At 40.0% G+C, this 20589-nt stretch overlaps 1 protein-coding gene across 3 annotated transcripts in view; it reads left to right on the top strand.

Moving 5' to 3' along the window:
* TTBK1 (tau tubulin kinase 1) overlaps positions 1-20589 on the top strand; it is a 128367-nt gene that overhangs the window by 16654 nt on the left and 91124 nt on the right. Inside the window, exon 2 of one of the 3 annotated variants that reach the window (XM_088442987.1) lies at positions 16551-16747. The exons of the other annotated variants lie outside the window; for them this stretch is intronic. Within the exon in view, the coding sequence (XP_088299113.1) occupies positions 16745-16747 (3 nt within the window). The 5' untranslated portion in view covers positions 16551-16744. The remainder of the gene's footprint in view (positions 1-16550; positions 16748-20589) is intronic. 3 annotated transcript variants of the gene reach the window in all.

Below are 20589 nucleotides of genomic sequence, written 5' to 3' on the forward strand. Positions count from 1 at the left end.
GTGCTTGACCATCGGACATCTGAGCAGCCCTCTGTTTATTCAGAATGTCCGGGCTACACGCTGCCGGGGCCGGTGAAGCCACTGGCTTTGCCACATCCAGGAAATGGTGCTGACACACCCCTGTTTTCTGGGACTTTCCGTGTCCAGAATCGGGTAAATTGTCTGGTAGTGAGCTAATATTGGGTATAATTATTGTCTAGCACAGTAGTTCCCAAACTGTGCGCGGCGGCACCCTGGGGTGCCTCGAGACACTTGCAGGGGTGCCTCAGGTTGGTGGTCCAGCATCAAATCAAATTATTTATGATCAATGTAATGTAAATATGTGGACAAACAGAAGCGCAAACCTGTCCACCACCATATAACTGAGCCTAAGGATGACAGGTAAGCACAATTTACTTCACTGTACTTGTTTAATAAAAAAAAATTCTGAATTTATCAATAACAAACTTTTTGCTTAGGGGTTCAGTGAAAACAAATCTGATGCACTAGGACACCGTGATTCAAAAAAGTTTGGGAACCACTGGTCTAGTAATGAGCTAGTACTGGGTATAATCATTGTCTGGAAATTAGCTAGTACTGGGCATAATCTTTGTCTGGTAATGAACTAGTACTGGGTGTAATAATTGTCTGGAAATTAACTAGATTGGAAATGAACTGGACAACGATTATGTCTGCGCATAATCGTTGTCTGGTAATGAACTAGTACTGGGTATAATCATTCTCTAGAAATGAATTAGTACTGGGCATAATCATTGTCTGGTAATTAACTAGTACTGGGTATAATCATTGTCTGGAAATGAACTAGTACTGGGTATAATCATTGTCTGGTAACGAGCTAGTACTGGGTATAATCATTGTCTGGAAATGAACTAGTACTGGGTATAATCATTGTCTGGTAATGAATTAGTACTGGGCATAATCATTGTCTGGTAATTAACTAGTACTGGGTATAATCATTGTCTGGAAATGAACTAGTACTGGGTATAATCATTGTCTGGTAACGAGCTAGTACTGGGTATAATCATTGGAAATGAACTAGTACTGGGTATAATCATTGTCTGGTAACGAGCTAGTACTGGGTATAATCATTCTCTGGAAATGAGCTAGTACTGGGCATAATCATTGTCTGGAAATTAACTAGTACTGGGTATAATCATTGTCTAGTAATGAGCTAGTAATGGGTATAATCATTGTGTGGTAATAAACTAGTACTTGGTATAATCATTGTCTGGTAATGAACTAGTACTTTGTATAATCATTGGTAATGAGCTAGTACTGGGTATAATCATTGTCTGGAAATGAATTAGTACTGGGCATAATCATTGTCTGGTAATTAACTAGTACTGGGTATAATCATTGTCTGGAAATGAACTAGTACTGGGTATAATCATTGTCTGGTAACGAGCTAGTACTGGGTATAATCATTGTCTGGAAATGAACTAGTACTGGGTATAATCATTGTCTGGTAATGAGCTAGTACTGGATATAATCATTGGAAATGAACTAGTACTGGGTATAATCATTGTCTGGTAACGAGCTAGTACTGGGTATAATCATTCTCTGGAAATGAGCTAGTACTGGGCATAATCATTGTCTGGAAATTAACTAGTACTGGGTATAATCATTGTCTAGTAATGAGCTAGTAATGGGTATAATCATTGTGTGGTAATAAACTAGTACTTGGTATAATCATTGTCTGGTAATGAGCTAGTACTGGGTATAATCATTGTCTGGAAATGAATTAGTACTTGGTATAATCATTATCTGGTAATGAACTAGCACTTGGTATAATCATTGTCTGGTAATGAACTAGTACTGGGTATAATCATTGTCTGGTAATGAACTAGTACTTGGTATAATCATTGGTAATGAGCTAGTACTGGGTATAATCATTGTCTGGAAATGAGTTAGTACTGGGTATATCATTGTCTGGTAATGGGCATGATTATGTAGTGGGCATAATCATTCTCTGGAAATTAACTAGTACTGGGCATAATCATTGTCTGGTAATTAACTAATACTGGGTATAATAATTGTCTGGAAATGAATTAGTACTGGGCATAATAATTGTCTGCTAATGAACTAGTACTGGGTATAATCATTGTCTGGAAATGAACTAGTACTGGGTATAATCATTCTCTGGAAATGAACTAGTACTGGGCATAATCATTGTCTGCCCTTGAACTAGTACTGGGCATAATCATTGCCTGGTAATGAGCTAGTACTGGGTATAATCATTGTCTGTTAATGAGCTAGTACTGGGTGTAATAATTGTCTGGTAATGAGCTAGTACTGGGTATAATTATTGTCTGTAATATCCCTTTTACACCTAAATTCCGGGCCTGACCCAGAGTTGGAACAAAGTTCCTATCCGGATCAGACCCGGAATTTTGCCGGCACCGCTCACACCGGAGTCGGGTCTGCATAGACCCGGCTTTTCTGGAGTGAAAGTGGTCACTTCGAGATTACGTCAACTCCAAGCGCCACTGAAGCCGGACCAATCGGCCGGCTAGCAGCGCACTCCAGGTCGTCGTGACCCGGAGTGCGCCATACACACAGCAGGGTTTCACGGCTACGCCCGTGTTAAACCCTGCTAGTTACCTGGGTTGGATTGCCGGGTCACTCGACCTGGCAATCCAACCCTCTCCCCTTTTACACCAGGGAGCTGGCCGGGTTAACCCTGCAATAACCCGGGATTTAGCTCCGGTGTAAAAGGGGTAATAATGAGCTAGTACTGGGTATAATAATTGTCTGGTAATGAGCTAGTACTGGGTATAATCATTGTCTTGTAATGAGCTAGTACTGGGTATAATCATTGTCTGGTAATGAGCTAGTACTGGGTATAATCATTGTCTGGTAATGAGCTAGTACTGGTTATAATCATTGTCTGTTAATGAGCTAGTACTGGGTATAATAATTGTCTGGTAATGGGCTAGTACTGGGTATAATAATTGTCTGGTAATGAGCTAGTACTGGGTATAATAATTGTCTGGTAATGAGCTAGTACTGGGTATAATAATTGTCTGGTAATGAGCTAGTAGTGGGTGTAATAATTATTATCATTGTCTGGTAATGAACTAGAACTTAGAAAAAAGGGGGAGAGCAGATGCACCATACAACCATTATTAATTATACATCATATATGAGCTTTTTGGCATAAATTTGGCCAGATTTATGAGCTTAGCCACCAACGTCAAGGTAACCTTCATCGGGTAAGTGTCTAACATTATGGTGGTTCATGTCTTGGGCGTGGGGCACCCCCAAACCATCCCATCCAGCCAAACCACCCCAGGGCACCACGCAAATAAAAATAGCAGTGACATGTTGAAGTGTTAGGTAATTGAAAGTGGCTTCTTAGTGTTGGAAGTGTTAGAAAAATGAATATAAATGTGTGAAAATGTAACATAAATAAAAAACAAAGAAACATAGAATGATATAAAGTGTTTAATAAGTGTAAGTGGTGATGCCTCAAAGAAGTCCAGCCAGAACAGTTCAAGGGGCCCCATGCCCCAAAGTTCCCCCCACAACTGACTTGCTATTATAAATGTCTTACATGTGGCTTTGCTATACACACTGGGCCTGATTCAGAGCCGCTCGCTTTTTTTTTTGGAGCAGCCTCTTGGCCGCTCGCATAGCTGTGGGTGACCACCCACAGCTATAGCGAGCGGCCATGATGATGGTCGCGATGGTCAAGACCATCGCGACCATCGGGCTTGCGACGAGACCCCTTGTGGTAGGGTCTCGTTCATCGCAAGCCCCAGAGAGCTTTCGGCTCTAACAGAGCCGGAAGCTCTCCACTGACATCACTTGTGATGTCAGTGGGTCCGCCCCCAAACGACTGGCGTTCTCATGGGAACGCCTCCGTATGGGCAGCCACCCCCCCCCGGTCCGCCCACCAAATGGGGCGAGCTGTCACTCAACATCGACAGCTCGCCCCCTTTGGTGCGAGACCCGGAGCGACGGAGTGCCCGTCGCTAGCCGGGTCTCGCGAATGCGCACGATGGAGCCGTCGACCCAGTTGCGAGCGCTCAGTGCTTGCGACCAGGTCTGAATCAGGCACACTGTGCAGTCCGCAAATGCTGGCTCCCTATTTAAAAACATCAGAGACAGGTGGGTGGGGTGCTAGTCCAGATTGAAGGAGTCTCAGCCTTCATGTGTGTATACATACACATATACACATAATATATTGAATATTTTAAGGGAAGGGGGCCTGGACTGCACACCCTAGCTCTTTCTAATGGGATGTGCTATCTAGCTCAGACTTAGTACTACAAAATAGAAAAAAGGGGGAGAGCAGATGCACCATACAACCATTATAAATTATTTTTGGCATAAATTTGGCCAAAGTTATGAGCTTACCCACCAATGTCAAGGTAACCTTTATCGGGTAATGAACTGGGCATAATTGGAATCGGTATGAAATACTGGCAGTCAGGATGCCTTCTGTCAAAATGCTGACAGCGGCATCCCGATGCACAGTATCCTGATAGGGGTCGGGTAAGTATGCTAACCCTCCCCCCTTCTCCTAACCCTCCCCACCCCGCACCCTAACCCTCCCCCATTGTTGTCTAAACCTAACCTTTCCCCCTTAGTGCTTAACCCTAACCCCCCCAGTGGTACCTAACCCTAACCTCCCCCTCCCAAAGCCTAACCCTAACCCTCCATGGTGCCTAAACCTAAACCCCCCCCCCCCCGTGGCTAACAGCTAAGGCGCCCTGCTATACCTACATTCGGGATGGCGGCTGTCCGGTTTCCGGCCTCAGTATCTAAACCGGGGTCAGCATTTCGACGCCTAAGTTTAGTCCCGGGTTGGGATTTCAATGCCGGGATTTCAACAGCCGGCATCCTGTCCGCTGGCAAACTCACTGTATCCCGCATGATCATTGTGTGGTAATGAACTAGTACTGGGCATAATTATTGTCTGGTAATGAAATAGTAATGGGTATGATCATTATCTGGCAATTAACTAGTACAGGGTATAATCATTGTCTGGCAATTAACTAGTACAGGGTATAATCATTGTCTGGCAATTAACTAACTAGTACAGGGTATAATCATTGTCTGGCAATTAACTAGTACATACAGGGTATAATCATTGTCTGGCAATTAACTAGTACAGAGTATAATCATTATCTGGCAATTAACTAGTACAGGGCATAATCATTGTCTGGCGATTAACTAGTACAGGGTATAATCAGTGTCTGGTAATGAGCTAGTACTGGGAACAATCATTGTCTGGTAATGAGCTAGTACTGAGTATAATCATTGTCTGGTAATGAGCTAGTACTGGGAACAATCATTGTCTGGTAATGAGCTAGTACTGGGTATAATCATTGTCTGGTAATGAGCTAGTACTGGGTATAATCATTGTCTGGTAATTAACTAGTACTGGGTATAATCATTATCTCTTAATGAGCTAGTACTGGGTTTAATTATTGACTGGTAATGAACTAGTACTGGGTATAATCATTGTCTGGTATTGAACTGGTATTGGATGTAATCATTGCCTGGTAATGAGCTAGTACTGGGTACGTTCATTGTCTGGCAATGAACTAGTACTGGGTATAATCATTGTCTGGTAATGAGCTAGTACTGGGTACAATCATTGTCTGGTAATGAGCTAGTACTGGGTATAATCATTGTCTGGTAATGAGCTAGTACTGGGTATAATAATTGTCTGGTAATGAGCTAGTACTGGGTACAATCATTGTCTGGTAATGAGCTAGTACTGGGTATAATCATTGTCTGGTAATGAGCTAGTACTGGGTATAATAATTGTCTGGTAATGAGCTAGTACTGGGTATAATCATAGACTGGTATTGAACTAGTACTGGGTGTAATCATTGTCTGGTAATGCACTAGTACTGGGTATAATTATTGACTGGTAATGAACTAGTACTGGGTGTAATCATTACCTGGTAATGAGCTAGTACTGGGTACAATAATTGTCTGGTAATGAACTAGTAGTAGGTATAATCATTGTATGGTAATGTACTAGTACTGGGTATAATTATTGACTGGTAATGAACTAGTACTGGGTACAATCATTGTCTGGTAATGAACTAGTATTGGGAATAATCATTGGTAATGAACTACTATTCGGAATAATCATTGTCTGGTAATGCACTAGTACTGGGTATAATCATTGTCTGGTAATGAGCTAGTACTGGGTATAATCATTGTCTGGTATTGAGCTAGTACTGGGTATAATCATTGTCTGGTATTGAGCTAGTACTGGGCATGATTATTGACTGGTAATGAACTAGTACTGGGTGTAATCATTACCTGGTAATGAGCTAGCACTGGGTACAATCTTTGTCTGGTAATGAGCTAGTACTGGGTATAATTATTGACTGGTAATGAACTAGTACTGGGTGTAATCATTGTATGGTAATGCACTAGTACTGGGTATAATTATTGACTGGTAATGAACTAGTACTGGGTACAATCATTGTCTGGTAATGAACTAGTACTGGTTATAATCATTGTCTGGTAATGAACTAGCACTTGGTATAATCATTGGTAATCAACCAGTACTGGGTAGGGGTTGATTCAGAGCCATACACAATCCACACGCAATGCCGATGTCCACGTAGTTTGCAACTGCGCATGCACGACAATTTCTGAAAACTTGTACGGCGCATGCATTACACAGCGACTGATAATGAACTAGTGCTGGGTATTATCATTGTCTGGTAATGAGCTAGTACTGGGTATAATCATTGTCTGGTAATGAGCTAGTACTGGGTATAATCATTGTCTGGTAATGAACTAGTACTGGATATAATCATTGTCTAGTAATGAGCTAGTACTGGGTATAATCATTGACTGGTATTGAACTAGTGCTGGGTGTAATCATTGTCTGGTATTGAACTGGTATTGGATGTAATCATTGCCTGGTAATGAGCTAGTACTGGGTACGTTCATTGTCTGGTAATGAGCTAGTACTGGGTACAATCATTGTCTGGTAATGAACTAGTACTAGGTATAATCATTGTATGGTAATGCACTAGTACTGGGTACAATCATTGTCTGGTAATGAAATAGTACTCGGTATAATCATTGTCTGGTAATGCACTAGTACTGGGCATGATTATTGACTGGTAATGAACTAGTACTGGGTGTAATCATTACCTGGTAATGAGCTAGTACTGGGTACAATCTTTGTCTGGTAATGAGCTAGTACTGGGTATAATTATTGACTGGTAATGAACTAGTACTGGGTGTAATCATTGTATGGTAATGCACTAGTACTGGGTATAATTATTGACTGGTAATGAACTAGTACTGGGTGTAATCATTACCTGGTAATGAGCTAGTACTGGGTACAATCATTGTCTGGTAATGAACTAGTAGTAGGTATAATCATTGTATGGTAATGCACTAGTACTGGGTATAATTATTGACTGGTAATGAACTAGTACTGGGTACAATCATTGTCTGGTAATGAACTAGTATTGGGAATAATCATTGGTAATGAACTACTATTGGGAATAATCATTGTCTGGTAATGCACTAGTACTGGGTATAATCATTGTCTGGTAATGAGCTAGTACTGGGTATAATCATTGTCTGGTATTGAACTAGTACTGGGTATAATCATTGTCTGGTAATGAGCTAGTACTGGGTATAATCATTGTCTGGTATTGAGCTAGTACTGGGTATAATCATTGTCTGTTATTGAGCTAGTACTGGGCATGATTATTGACTGGTAATGAACTAGTACTGGGTGTAATCATTACCTGGTAATGAGCTAGTACTGGGTGTAATCATTGTATGGTAATGCACTAGTACTGGGTATAATTATTGACTGGTAATGAACTAGTACTGGGTGTAATCATTGTATGGTAATGCACTAGTACTAGGTATAATTTTTGACTGGTAATGAACTAGTACTGGGTGTAATCATTACCTGGTAATGAGCTAGTACTGGGTACAATCATTGTCTGGTAATGAACTAGTAGGTATAATCATTGTCTGGTAATGCACTAGTACTGGGCATGATTATTGACTGGTAATGAACTTGTACTGGGTGTAATCATTGTCTGGTAATGAGCTAGTACTGGGTACAATCATTGTCTGGTAATGAACTAGTACTAGGTATAATCATTGTATGGTAATGCACTAGTACTGGGTACAATCATTGACTGGTATTGAACTAGTACTGGGTGTAATCATTGTCTGGTATTGAACTGGTATTTGATGTAATCATGGCCTGGTAATGAAATAGTACTCGGTATAATCATTGTCTGGTAATGCACTAGTACTGGGCATGATTATTGGCTGGTAATGAACTAGTTCTGGGTGTAATCATTACCTGGTAATGAGCTAGTACTGGGTACAATCTTTGTCTGGTAATGAGCTAGTACTGGGTATAATTATTGACTGGTAATGAACTAGTACTGGGTGTAATCATTGTATGGTAATGCACTAGTACTGGGTATAATTATTGACTGGTAATGAACTAGTACTGGGTGTAATCATTGTATGGTAATGCACTAGTATTAGGTATAATTATTGACTGGTAATGAACTAGTACTGGGTGTAATCATTACCTGGTAATGAGCTAGTACTGGGTACAATCATTGTCTGGTAATGAACTAGTAGGTATAATCATTGTATGGTAATGCACTAATACTGGGTATAATTATTGACTGGTAATGAACTAGTATTGGGTATAATCATTGGTAATGAACTAGTATTGGGAATAATCATTGTCTGGTAATGCACTAGTACTGGGTATAATCATTGTCTGGTAATGAACTAGTACTGGGTGTAATCATTGTCTGGTAATGAGCTAGTACTGGGTATAATTATTGACTGGTAATGAACTAGTACTGGGTGTAATCATTGTATGGTAATGCACTAGTACTGGGTATAATTATTGACTGGTAATGAACTAGTACTGGGTGTAATCATTGTATGGTAATGCACTAGTATTAGGTATAATTATTGACTGGTAATGAACTAGTACTGGGTGTAATCATTACCTGGTAATGAGCTAGTACTGGGTACAATCATTGTCTGGTAATGAACTAGTAGGTATAATCATTGTATGGTAATGCACTAATACTGGGTATAATTATTGACTGGTAATGAACTAGTATTGGGTATAATCATTGGTAATGAACTAGTATTGGGAATAATCATTGTCTGGTAATGCACTAGTACTGGGTATAATTATTGACTGGTAATGAACTAGTACTGGGTGTAATCATTGTATGGTAATGCACTAGTACTAGGTATAATTTTTGACTGGTAATGAACTAGTACTGGATGTAATCCTTACCTGGTAATGAGCTAGTACTGGGTACAATCATTGTCTGGTAATGAACTAGTAGGTATAATCATTGTCTGGTAATGCACTAGTACTGGGCATGATTATTGACTGGTAATGAACTTGTACTGGGTGTAATCATTACCTGGTAATGAGCTAGTACTGGGTACAATCATTGTCTGGTAATGAACTAGTACTAGGTATAATCATTGTATGGTAATGCACTAGTACTGGGTACAATCATTGACTGGTATTGAACTAGTACTGGGTGTAATCATTGTCTGGTATTGAACTGGTATTTGATGTAATCATGGCCTGGTAATGAAATAGTACTCGGTATAATCATTGTCTGGTAATGCACTAGTACTGGGCATGATTATTGGCTGGTAATGAACTAGTTCTGGGTGTAATCATTACCTGGTAATGAGCTAGTACTGGGTACAATCTTTGTCTGGTAATGAGCTAGTACTGGGTATAATTATTGACTGGTAATGAACTAGTACTGGGTGTAATCACTGTATGGTAATGCACTAGTACTGGGTATAATTATTGACTGGTAATGAACTAGTACTGGGTGTAATCATTGTATGGTAATGCACTAGTATTAGGTATAATTATTGACTGGTAATGAACTAGTACTGGGTGTAATCATTACCTGGTAATGAGCTAGTACTGGGTACAATCATTGTCTGGTAATGAACTAGTAGGTATAATCATTGTATGGTAATGCACTAATACTGGGTATAATTATTGACTGGTAATGAACTAGTATTGGGTATAATCATTGGTAATGAACTAGTATTGGGAATAATCATTGTCTGGTAATGCACTAGTACTGGGTATAATCATTGTCTGGTAATGAACTAGTACTGGGTGTAATCATTGTCTGGTAATGAGCTAGTACTGGGTATAATTATTGACTGGTAATGAACTAGTACTGGGTGTAATCATTGTATGGTAATGCACTAGTACTGGGTATAATTATTGACTGGTAATGAACTAGTACTGGGTGTAATCATTGTATGGTAATGCACTAGTATTAGGTATAATTATTGACTGGTAATGAACTAGTACTGGGTGTAATCATTACCTGGTAATGAGCTAGTACTGGGTACAATCATTGTCTGGTAATGAACTAGTAGGTATAATCATTGTATGGTAATGCACTAATACTGGGTATAATTATTGACTGGTAATGAACTAGTATTGGGTATAATCATTGGTAATGAACTAGTATTGGGAATAATCATTGTCTGGTAATGCACTAGTACTGGGTATAATCATTGTCTGGTAATGAACTAGTACTGGGTGTAATCATTGTCTGGTAATGAGCTAGTACTGGGTATAATTATTGACTGGTAATGAACTAGTCCTGGGTGTAATCATTGTATGGTAATGCACTAGTACTGGGTATAATTATTGACTGGTAATGAACTAGTACTGGGTGTAATCATTGTATGGTAATGCACTAGTATTAGGTATAATTATTGACTGGTAATGAACTAGTACTGGGTGTAATCATTACCTGGTAATGAGATAGTACTGGGTACAATCATTGTCTGGTAATGAACTAGTAGGTATAATCATTGTATGGTAATGCACTAATACTGGGTATAATTATTGACTGGTAATGAACTAGTATTGGGTATAATCATTGGTAATGAACTAGTATTGGGAATAATCATTGTCTGGTAATGCACTAGTACTGGGTATAATTATTGACTGGTAATGAACTAGTACTGGGTGTAATCATTGTATGGTAATGCACTAGTATTAGGTATAATTATTGACTGGTAATGCACTAGTACTGGGTATAATCATTGTCTGGTATTGAGCTAGTACTGGGTATATCATTGTCTGGTAATGAACTAGTACTGGTTAAAGTCATAGTAATGAACTAGTACTGGGTTAAGTCACATACTGGTAATTCATTTTATAAAGTCAAAGTGCCGAAATTAACTAGTATTGGGAGAAGTCATTGGGCGTGATTCAGAGGTGGACGCAGTTGCAGTAGCAGCTGAAACTTTTGGTGTATATGTATCATATATACCAAATAATGAAACCTTCTATCCATGTCATATTTACTATTTCTTATCTATCTCATGTATCACATTTCAATATATGTCATATCTATCTATCTATCTATCTATCTATCTATCTATCTATCTATCTATCTATCTATCTCTTTCATGCCTATATCTTTATTTAACTGATATCTATAGATCTTGCATCTATCAAGTATCTATCAATCAATCAAACTGTTTTGTCTATCTATTTTATATTTCTTGAATTGATAGATCACATATCTATCAATATATATATCTATATCTATCTCTATCTCATACCTGTGTCTTTTATATGAACAGATACAGCTGATAACTGACAGTTCTTTACCTATCAGTGGCTTTCATACAAAAGCTGAGTGACATCACAAAGGCTGTTTCTGATGTTAGCCAGTCACATGATCAGTTTATTGATGTGATAATTCATAAGCTGCCTGCATTTCACTACTGATATCTATCTATTGCATATGTATGCATCTCGCTATCTAATATCTATCAGATATCTGTTTCATATTTACTGTCTCTCATATCAATATATTTCATATGAAACAATTTAATATATATTTCATCTCACTTTCTTGTCTAGTTATCTGTCTATTGATCTCCTGTCTATCTATCTATCTATCTATCTATCTATCTATCTATCTATCTATCTATCTATCATGCATTTTTCTATGTGTCTATCTGTTGCTTATATCTATCTGTCAGACTGTCTGTTTTCCATCAACTTGTTACACATTTCCATGTACTATTCTGCAAGCTTGCTGTAGCTCATAATTTTACTATTTGTGAGATGTTCATAAAAAAATATTCTGTATTGAATGCTAGTGAAATAAATACTAATGTAAGAACAAATACAGCAACTGAATTAAATTATTTTATTACTTTTCTACCATTACTTATCAATTTTAATTCTTGGCTGAGTCAAAAGCCTGCACCAGCCAAAGCAACCCCAATAAATGATACTGGTTCTGGGAATAAAACTGGAATGGTTGGGCTCATGTCTAAGATATATGTATTGTGGCAATATCATTGTATAGGTGCCATCTCCTGGGCTAAACGGTTGCACTTGTCATGTAGCAGACAAGTAGTAGTACATTAGTCCAAGTTCTTGGTATAAGTATCCACAGCTAGTTTTATCAGCAGCACAAAATTAACAAAACATAAAAGTAAATTCTGTTCGTCTACTTCAGACATGGCCTGAATTCAAAGGAATCAAAATAGGTGGGGCAGAAATTAAACTATCCGCTTTTGCGAACGATGTACAGTTATATATTGCTAATCCCAGGGATACTCTGGAGTTGATATTGGACAGGTTGGGGGATTGTGGAGCCATTTCCGGTTATACGGTCAATCTGTCCAAATCTGTTGGCCTTTACTTGAACCCACGTATTCAGACACCACATTGGAGCTACCATTTGCCTGTTACTTTGACCAAGTCCTCTATTGAATATTTTGGGAGTTCAGCTTCCAAAAAGGCCGTCAGAGATATATAGCCTTAATATATCAAGAGCTATTTCACACATTTCTAATGAATTAAGGGGATGGGGTCATCTTTTGCTATCTTATATGGGCCGAGCAAGCTTGATTAAAATGGTGACATTTCCTAGGCTATTATATTTAATCCAATTCAAATATTATTTTCTCAGAGGGATATACAACTTTTAAATTCATTATGCCGTAAATTTATTTGGGGGACAAACAGACCACGGATTGGCCTTATTAAGTTACAACAAACCAAACATAACGGGGGGATTAGCTTCCCAAATGTATTGCATTATAATCATGCAGCCATATTAAGAAACCTGAAAGATTGGCTACATGGACAAGATATGCATGTAAATACTTCACTTGAACAATATTTTTTATTAGACTGTAGCTTACTAGGATTTTTGCATCAACATGATGCTGAAGATTCGTTACAACTTCAAAAAAATCCACTTCTATGGACCACACGTAAAGTATGGCACATTCTAAGGCACACACTAAATATAAACTCCTGCAAATCTATTTTTGCTTCTTTTCTGGGGAACCTGGATTTCCAAGATGGTCTGGCGTCCTTCCCTTTCACAAAATTATATAGAGAGGGTCTATCAACGATTAATGCCCTATTGGAAAAACAGGCCAAAAGACTCTTTAACCCATTCCCAAACCATAGAGAAATTCCCTATGTTCCAATATTATCCACTCGCTTACATGCAAGAGTAATATTATATTATTGCAACCGCCAAGTGGTTTTCTGATGTTGATTGTGACAACCCTTAGATAACCTACTTCTCTCCTCCCCCAGTATCTAAACATGCTCTAGCCACTTATTACTCTTTTCTGAGAACACAAATTGACCATGCCCAAATACGTACCGGCATGAGTAAATGGGCAATAGATATTCCCTTCTCTCCTGTGAAACTTTAAATACAACGCTAGCCACCTCTAGGAAAATACTTCCTGCCGCACAATACCAAGAGATGTTTCTGAAATTATTTCACAGGGCATACTTTTCTCCCCACAGACAATTCAGGGCAGGAATGGTGGCATCGCCATCATGTCCTCGATGTCAATCTCCATTAGCTGACTCATATCATTATTTTTGGAAATGCCCTCTTCTTAGAATACTTTGGTTGCAAGTGCGTAAATACGCTTTAGATAATTTGGTGAATTATCTGCCTTTTACCAATGAATGGGCATTGTTTGGGATATTACCGGAAGGTCAGAGAGTCACAAAAGGCTGTAAAATACTATTACTGATAATTAGTGCGGTAGCACGTAAAGCTATCTTACAAGCCTGGATAAGTATTTCCCCTCCCACTCTAAAATTATTTAAGGAGAAACTTTTCCATGTGTTTAACATGGAATGGATACAAACAACGTTAGAAAGGGAAGTTCGGGTCTACACATTTTTCAACACATGGGAGAGTTATATCTCAATCTTGCCTATTGGTATTCGGAAACATATTCATGCATCATTCAAGAATACTCAATGGTATAATCTCCCTGAAATATCTAATGACCCCCCAATCACGATGGAATTTTAATAACAGTGTATAGTAGAGAATATCAATACACTTTTATGTACAATATGTGTTCGTGGATATATCAACATTGGAATAGAGGTATATATTTGGGTGTAGTAGGCCGGCGGTTCAAATCCTGACAGCGGCAGCCCGGCAGGGGTGAAAATACAGATTGTCCCTAAGGTAAGTATCACTAACCTAATTCTACCCCCTAAACCCTAACCCTCCCTTAGGGGTGCCTAACCCTAACCTCCCCCCCCAAGTGCCTAACCCTAATCCCCCCTCTAAGTACCTAACTTTAACCCCCCCTTCCCCGCTGCCTAAACCTAAGTCCTCTGGCGGGGTGCCTAACCCTAACCTCCCCCCGGGGGTGCCTAACCCTAAGCCCTCCTTCCCCTAGTCTAAACCTAACCCTCCCGGGGGGGTACCTAACCCTAAGTCCCCCCAGGAGCCCTAAACCTAACCCTAGCCCCGCGCGCGGCTGCATGCTCCTGGCGCCTGGCTTACCTTCGTTCGTTATGCCGGGTGTCGGTCTTCCGGCGTCTGGTTAATGACAGGCGTCGAGTTTTCAACGCCTGTCATTAGTACCACGCCGGGATTAGAAAGTCTGGAAGCTGGCGGTCGGCATTTAGACAGTCGGCTTCCAAACTACATCCCATATATTTATGTCCATTTATTGTTTTATCTTTAGGCGGGGTGCTGTGGGTTCTCGGTCTCGCCTCTTGATTCCTTTCTCTCATATTTGACAATAATTGTAACGAAAATATTATTGGGACCATTGTCTCAGTGTGGTAGAATGATCTAATTACTTATGTTCAGCTAAACATTGTGAGTATACACTATTATTGTGATGAATTGAAACTATTTTGTTTTTGTTTCTGCCTCCAGCTACTGAATTAACATGTAATAATTATTGTCTTTTTTTTCTCTGTATATTGCATACGGTGTTTCAATAAAAAGAGAAGGAAAAAAGTAAATCCTGGCCTGTCCATCTCTACCTAATTCCCTCTCTCAGAGTGGAAAGATCTAATGTCCCTCTCACAAAACAGAAGTTTAGCCCAGCACTTACATTCAGTAATCACAGTGTCTCTCAACAGGCTTTTGACCTGTTTCCCAGGGACTGAGAGACTGACTACAGAGACTGACACACCCTTTATTAGCCTCCTGAGAATCAAGGCCAGAAGCTAATATAGATAGATAGAGAGATAGACAGACAGATGTGACATAGAGATAGATATAAGATTGATAAATAGATATGAGAGAGCTAGATTTGTGCCTGTTATTAGTGTTCCTGCTAGGCTGTTTCAAAAGGCTAAAATACATCCTGCCCTTATGGAGGAGCCCCGCTGATCACAGCCATTTGCCGGTGGGCCCTGTCCCTGTCCTCCCCCCCCTTCCCACGCTGGAGGTTAATGTTAGGGAGGAGCAGTCAGCAGAGGGTGAGAATAGATGCCAAGCGCATGATGCATGGCATCTATTCACAGTTTGTGGATAGCTTGGAGGCAGCCCAGCATCTACCTGATTGCTGGACATGCCCCTTGAACAGGGGTGGGCAATGAGCGGCCCTCCAGCTGTTGTTGAACTACAAATCCCAGCATGCCTTGCAACAGTTTTAGCATTGCCAAATAGCAAAACTGTTGCAGGGCATGCTGGGATGTGTAGTTCTACAACATCTGGGGGGGTCTTTTTGCCCACCCCTACCCTATAATGATGAAAAGTGGGCGTGCCGTGAGGTCACATCCCTCCCCCAAATGCCAAGCCCATTTCCAGGCATGCACACTCCTTGGCACGCACTAATGTGCCCTGCTTCTTGATCAGCTTCCTGTCCGATCAAGAAGCTAGAATGATCACTTGATGTGAAATAGGAAGTAAATATGAGATATAGAACTATGAAATAGAGAGATTGGTATTCATGTATACATCTATATACAATAATACCGTTTTTGTTTTATGTTTACGTCCATGGGGGGAAATTACTTGCTCCACTCATTATCACATTATTGAAAATCTCTTATCCGACGATGCATGAAAGCTTTAAGCAACATGGGACAAAGACTTCAAGACATATAACAATAGTAGTGGTACTGGGCTATGCTCCCATAGCCTTAGTAAAGATGTGTGACATTTCTGATATGAATATTTCAAGTGATTGTGGCTGTTTCTGACTTGACCCTCCATGGAACTTGTTCTAATTCACAGGCTCCTAGCTGCATGAGCCCCCGAACAGGTGAGCATCTGACGGCTCTGGAATCACTAGCGAGATGGTGAGAGACATGGGTAATTCCTGGCATGTTTCCTGATTGGCATCACTCTCTCCCACTGCCGATTCCTGAGCACCCCAAACGATACATCTGATGTATCTGAAATAACGGAGTACAACAAACTTCCAGTGCATGGTGAGCTTAATTGCCCTAACTCCTTGACTGCCAGGGGAGTGGTGAGCTTGGACCGCCACCACGCACAGTGGAAGGAGTTAGTGGATGCATGAACTTTTGGTAGAGGTGAAAAATCCTAGTTTGATGGGGACATTTATCCTCTACATATGTAGTTCTTTCGGGGAGAACCTTAATTTACTTGATGTTTAAAAATAATAAACTTAGTGTAAAGTTCTTTCACAAAATAATAGGAGTTATAGAGAAGGATTATATGGAGAACTAGGAGACGTTATAGAGGGGTGTTGATTGATAGGTCTATATTAAGAACAACAGAAGATGGACAGGGTTAAAAGGTCGACAGGTAATTGGTTGACACAAAAAAGGTTGAAACATGATTTTTTTTATTGTAATTTTAGCTTAACCCTAAACCTAAGCCTAGAAACCATGAAAAACCATATGTCAAACTTTTTTTATGTCGACATTTTAACCCTGGTGACCTAAGTCACTGTCAACCATTTACCTGTCTACCTTTTTAGTGTAGACCTTCCATCTGGATACCATATAGAGGGCTTATATGGAGTTTTAGTAGGTGTTTTAGGTGGTTACTTTATCTTAGGAGTAGACGTAGCATTATCAGTAGATGTATGGAAAATTTTAGACATTGGATGGATTTTATTTTATCTATATTAGATATGAAAGGCTGATTGTATTTACATATATCTAGAGATGTTCAAATACTGTCTCTTATACTGTATGGTTAAGAATCTATTTTGTTTTTTGAGCATTGCATGGCTTTAGATGACTGTATTCCGTCTATACATTGGTCCTGAGCATCCTCTCTAACCCCCGAACCACCCGTCTGAAGCTTCTCTGGGGATAATCTTCTCACCATGCTTCCAATGACTCTTGAAGCTCCAGCTGGGGGACCGGGGTGCTATGTCTGCTATCACTCTGGTGCTGCATGCTTCTGCATAAAATATTGCTGGAGCAGTGAGCCAGTAGATGGTTCCTCCGCATGCGTAACCTCTCACTGACTCGACCTCACACTGTCATATGCAAAATTTAGAGATATATATACGATTTGGAGAAAATGCTTCCAACAAAGTAATAAACAGTTTGAACTGCAATGTCAGAATTTTCCTTGTATTTTAATGTCTGTTGCTAGTGTTAATGCCAACTATATTGTCTTGCCTGAGAAGTCTATAGGACAGTGTCACTTCGTGTAGCACCACTCAGGAGAAAGAAATGCAGTGCCAAATTGTAGTGTGTCATCTGTGGGAAGTCAGGAGGACAGTGACATAATGTAGTATGATAACGGAGTTGTAGTAGTGTGGGTTGTCAGACAGCACTGGTGAAGTCATTGTGTTTTTGTCACATTGTACTGTCACTTGTCATCACATTCTATGTTTCATATAAGAAGTTAATACAATAGTGCCACTTTGTATTGTTGTTTATGAGAAGTTAAGTCATTGTCACATGCGATAAGTCAGTTGGTTAGTATCACATTCTACGTGTAGCATCCCTCATGAAAGACATTAAGAAAGTGTCACATTATAGTGTCACTCACGAGATATCAGTAGGACATTGTCCCATTTTAGCGTGAATCCTGAGAAGTCAATAGGTCAGTGTCACTCACGAGATATCAGTAGGACATTGTCCCATTTTAGCGTGAATCCTGAGAAGTCAATAGGTCAGTGTCACTCACGAGATGTCAGTAGGACATTGTCCCATTTTAGTGTGAATCTTGAGAAGTTAATAGGTCAGTGTCACATTGTAGTGTCACTCAGGAGATATCAGTAGGACATTGTCCCATTTTAGTGTGAATCCTGTGAAGTCAGTAGGTCAGTGTCACATTGTAGTGTCACTCAGGAGATATCAGTAGGACATTGTCCCATTTTAGCGTGAATCCTGAGAAGTCAATAGGTCAGTGTCACTCACGAGATGTCAGTAGGACGTTGTCCCATTTTAGCGTGAATCTTGAGAAGTTAATAGGTCAGTGTCACATTGTAATGTCACTCACGAGATGTCAGTAGGACATTGTCCCATTTTAGCGTGAATCTTGAGAAGTTAATAGGTCAGTGTCACATTGTAGTGTCACTCAGGAGATATCAGTAGAACATTGTCCCATTTTAGTGTGAATCCTGTGAAGTCAGTAGGTCAGTGTCACATTGTAGTGTCACTCAGGAGATATCAGTAGGACATTGTCCCATTTTAGCGTGAATCCTGAGAAGTCAATAGGTCAGTGTCACTCACGAGATGTCAGTAGGACGTTGTCCCATTTTAGCGTGAATCTTGAGAAGTTAATAGGTCAGTGTCACATTGTAGTGTCACTCAGGAGATATCAGTAGGACATTATCCTATTTTAGCGTGAATCCTGAGAAGTCAATAGGTCAGTGTCACATTGTAGTGTCACTCACGAGATGTCAGTAGGACATTGTCCCATTTTAGCGTGAATCCTGAGAAGTCAATAGGTCAGTGTCACATTGTAGTGTCACTCACGAGATGTCAGTAGGACATTGTCCCATTTTAGCGTGAATCCTGAGAAGTCAATATGTCAGTGTCACTCACGAGATGTCAGTAGGACATTGTCCCATTTTAGCATGAACCATGAGAAGTTAAATAGGTCAGTGTCACATTGTAGTGTCTCTCAGGAGATATCAGTAGGACATTGTCCCATTTTAGTGTGAATCCTGTGAAGTCAGTAGGTCAGTGTCACATTGTAGTGTCACTGACGAGATGGCAGTAGGACATTTGTCCCATTTTAGCGTGAATCCTGAGAAGTCAATAGGTCAGTGTCACTCACGAGATGTCAGTAGGACATTGTCCCATTTTAGTGTGAATCCTGAGAAGTTAATAGGTCAGTGTCACATTGTAGTGTCACTCACAAGATGTCAGTAGGACGTTGTCCCATTTTAGCGTGAATCTTGAGAAGTTAATAGGTCAGTGTCACATTGTAGTGTCACTCAGGAGATATCAGTAGGACATTGTCCCATTTTAGTGTGAATCCTGTGAAGTCAGTAGGTCAGTGTCACATTGTAGTGTCACTCAGGAGATATCAGTAGGACATTGTCCCATTTTAGCGTGAATCCTGAGAAGTCAATAGGTCAGTGTCACATTGTAATGTCACTCACGAGATGTCAGTAGGACATTGTCCCATTTTAGCGTGAATCTTGAGAAGTTAATAGGTCAGTGTCACATTGTAATGTCACTCACGAGATGTCAGTAGGACATTGTCCCATTTTAGCGTGAATCCTGTGAAGTCAGTAGGTCAGTGTCACATTGTAGTGTCACTGATGAGATGTCAGTAGGACATTGTCCCATTTTAGTGTGAATCCTGAGAAGTTAATAGGTCAGTGTCACATTGTAGTGTCACCCACGAGATGTCAGTAGCACATTGTCCCATTTTAGCGTGAATCTTGAGAAGTTAATAGGTCAGTGTCACATTGTAGTGTCTCTCAGGAGATATCAGTAGGACATTGTCCCATTTTAGTGTGAATCCTGTGAAGTCAGTAGGTCAGTGTCACATTGTAGTGTCACTGACGAGATGGCAGTAGGACATTTGTCCCATTTTAGCGTGAATCCTGAGAAGTCAATAGGTCAGTGTCACTCACGAGATGTCAGTAGGACGTTGTCCCATTTTAGCGTGAATCTTGAGAAGTTAATAGGTCAGTGTCACATTGTAGTGTCACTCAGGAGATATCAGTAGGACATTATCCTATTTTAGCGTGAATCCTGAGAAGTCAATAGGTCAGTGTCACATTGTAGTGTCACTCAGGAGATGTCAGTAGGACATTGTCCCATTTTAGTGTGAATCCTGTGAAGTCAGTAGGTCAGTGTCACATTGTAGTGTCACTGACGAGATG

The sequence above is a fragment of the Taudactylus pleione genome, unplaced genomic scaffold (assembly GCF_031769625.1).
Source record: "Taudactylus pleione unplaced genomic scaffold, aTauple2 ptg000320l, whole genome shotgun sequence".
NCBI lineage: Eukaryota > Metazoa > Chordata > Amphibia > Anura > Myobatrachidae > Taudactylus > Taudactylus pleione.